At 46.8% G+C, this 2,691-nt stretch overlaps 1 protein-coding gene across 1 annotated transcript; it reads left to right on the plus strand.

Moving 5' to 3' along the window:
* Positions 1-654: 654 nt before the first annotated feature.
* Positions 655-2,434, plus strand: UBTFL1 (upstream binding transcription factor like 1). The gene has a single exon (XM_087434025.1). It carries the CDS (start codon positions 775-777, stop codon positions 2,005-2,007), a length of 1,233 nt encoding a protein of 410 aa, XP_087290151.1. The 5' UTR covers positions 655-774; the 3' UTR covers positions 2,008-2,434.
* The last annotated feature ends 257 nt before the right edge of the window (positions 2,435-2,691 follow it).

Consider the following 2,691-nt stretch of genomic DNA (forward strand, 5'->3'; position numbering starts at 1 on the left):
GGTATCTCGGTTGCTTGCAAGTTTTGACAATTATGAATAAAGCTGCTATAAACACCCCGACATAAGTTTTCAACTCCTCTGGGCAAATACAAAAAGCATGATTGCTGGATTGTATGGTAAGAGTAGGTTTAGTGTTTTAAGAAACCACCAAATTGTTTTCCAAAATGGCTGTACCGTTTCACATTCCCATCAGCAATGAATGAGAGTTCCTGTTACTCCACATCCTTGCCAGTATTTGGTGCTGTCAGTTTTGGATTTTGGCCATTTCAATAGCTGTGTAGTGGGATCTCATTGTTGTTTTACAGTCCTTTCCTTTTTAGGGCTTTCCATTTTATTTTAATAGTTTTCACTCTCTACCGTTTCTCTTATCCTATGTCTCTTGAGTGAGTTGCTGGTCATTTGTTTTGCTCATTTGTGGTTAAGACAAGCTGTGGTGAGATTGATGGGAAAGTATGCTGGGATGGGGATTGAAGATTGTTAATAGTGCAAATGAAGCATGTTAATGCTCAACATTAATCTCAACTCAGAAGTTGGGCTAGTTGTCCTGAAGAGTAGTAAATTATAGAAAGGACATATCCCATGTAGGGTGTGATTTTCTCATTTGTCACATTACAGACTAACTTTCCTTCTTTTTCTCCTCAGAACCATAGAATCACACACACTGCAGGACTTCCAGAAATAACTCACCTGCTGTGTATTGAGAGTGAAGAAGTTTGAGATCCTGCCGAGGTGTCTGAACTGCTGGGACCATATAAGTGGCCCAAAGACCCAGAAATGGCATTGCCTGAAAGCCAAGACCACTGGTGCAAAGAAGACATTGTGAAATTACTGGAACGCATGGAGAATACCCTTCCATCCAATGATAGACACACATTCAGAACCACCCAGTCACAGATGGACTGGGGAAAAGTAGCTTTTAAAGATTTTTCTGGAGAAATGTGCAAACTCAAATGGTTAGAGATTTCTTATAACTTGAGAAAATTTCGCACTTTGAAAGAATTAGTCCTGGAAGCTAAGGAAGATGCTAAAAATCTCTCCAAAAGCAAAAGACGCAAGAAACATCCTGACTTCCCCAAGAAGCCCCTGACTGCTTACCTGCGCTTCTTCAGGGAGAAGCGGGCCCAGTGCTCCCAAATGCACCCCAAGCTGAGCAACCAGGAGCTGACCAAGCTCCTGTCTGAGGAGTACAGGGAGCTCCCAGAGCAGACGAAGCTGAAATATAGTCAAGATTTCCAAAAGGAGAAACAGGAGTTTGAGGAGAAACTGGCTCGATTCAGGGAAGACCACCCTGATCTAGTCCAGAACCCCAAGAAATCTGATGTGCCCAAGAGGGGCCCAAGCAAAGCCCAAAAGAAGTTTCAGGGAAATGTGAAAGAAGTGAAGTCTTCCCCAGAAAACTGTTTCTCCAAGCAGATGAAATTCCATGGAGAGCCCCAGAAGCCCCCCATGCACGGATACCAGAAGTTCTACCAGGACTTGTGGCTGAGTAGGGAGCTGCAGGCCATGCCCCTGAGGGAGCGCATGGTGGAGATTGGCAGACGCTGGCAGCGCATCCCGCAGAGCCAGAAGGAGCGTTACAAGAAGCAGGCTGAGGAGCTGCAGAAACAGTACAAGGTGGACCTGGATCACTGGCTCCAGAGTCTGTCTCCTGAAGAATACGCTGAATACAGAGAAGCAACCTATGCTAAGCGTAGGAACATGAGCATGAGGGGAGGCCCGGACCCCAAGATCAGACGGATGGATCCACAGTCCCCATCAGCAAGGAGTCCTCAAGAAGGCCTTGGAGAGGAGCAGGGGCTGCGGGCTCCAGAGACAGAATCACCAGAGTCTGTTGGAATTTCTCATGCCTCACCGAGATCAGAAGAAAGTAAGGAAGATGGGGGAGAGGGGGAAGGCAGGAACTCCTCAGACTCCAGCAGTGAGGATGAAGATGAAGATTGGGAGGCTGAGGGCAGTGACGCCAGCTCCTCTTCCTCAGGGGACCACTCTGACTCAGACTCCAACTGAGCTTTGTTCACACCCTGCAGGGCAGTACAGCGAGCTGTGCAGCAGAAGGGCAGGGCGTCTACATCAAACTGACGGGCTCTGCTCCCTCTCCTTTTTCATTTCCTTCCCTCTTTCTTTGCCTCCCCAATACAAAATAGAATTGGTTGGAAAAAAGGGATCTTGTGCAGAACTTTCTGGCTCCACTCTAAACCCCAAATCCACTCCCAGAGAAACTCCATGCAATGAAGGCTCTTGGAATCAATAACGAGGTGATTGGGCTGTGAGGGGCACACTGGACTAGACTGAGTTTCCTGATGTGAGAAATTGTGCTCTCCTCATCTTCTGCCTGCCAGAGGTGGGAGGGACACCCCGGAGCCTGTGACCTCTGCCTTCTCTGTGGAACTGTCCCTCAGGACTCATGCACTGGAGCTGGGGAGGGGAAGTTTTGATTCCTGAACTGGGAACAAAATTACAATCTTATAGGATGTAAGTGAAGATTAGATTTAGTGCTGATAAAATGCCTGGCTTACAGGTGGTTCCAAAAAAAAATGGTAAGTTGACTTCTTTCTTCCTTCCAAATCTAATAATGTCAATTGATGAAAGAACTGACCAAGAGAGTGGGCAGCATTGCTACTGATCTCCACACAGCTTTTTCCTCTTTTACCCTAGAAATGGAATTGAAGCCAGGGACCTAGCAACTCAGCC

This window comes from Ceratotherium simum, chromosome 7, assembly GCF_057802395.1.
Source record: "Ceratotherium simum simum isolate JZ-2026a chromosome 7, ASM5780239v1, whole genome shotgun sequence".
Classification (NCBI taxonomy): Eukaryota; Metazoa; Chordata; class Mammalia; order Perissodactyla; family Rhinocerotidae; genus Ceratotherium; species Ceratotherium simum.

What these genes read in the sequence shown, in the direction of transcription:
- UBTFL1 (XM_087434025.1), top strand. Translation starts at nt 775, where the DNA reads ATGGCATTGCCTGAAAGCCAAGACCACTGGTGCAAAGAAGACATTGTG.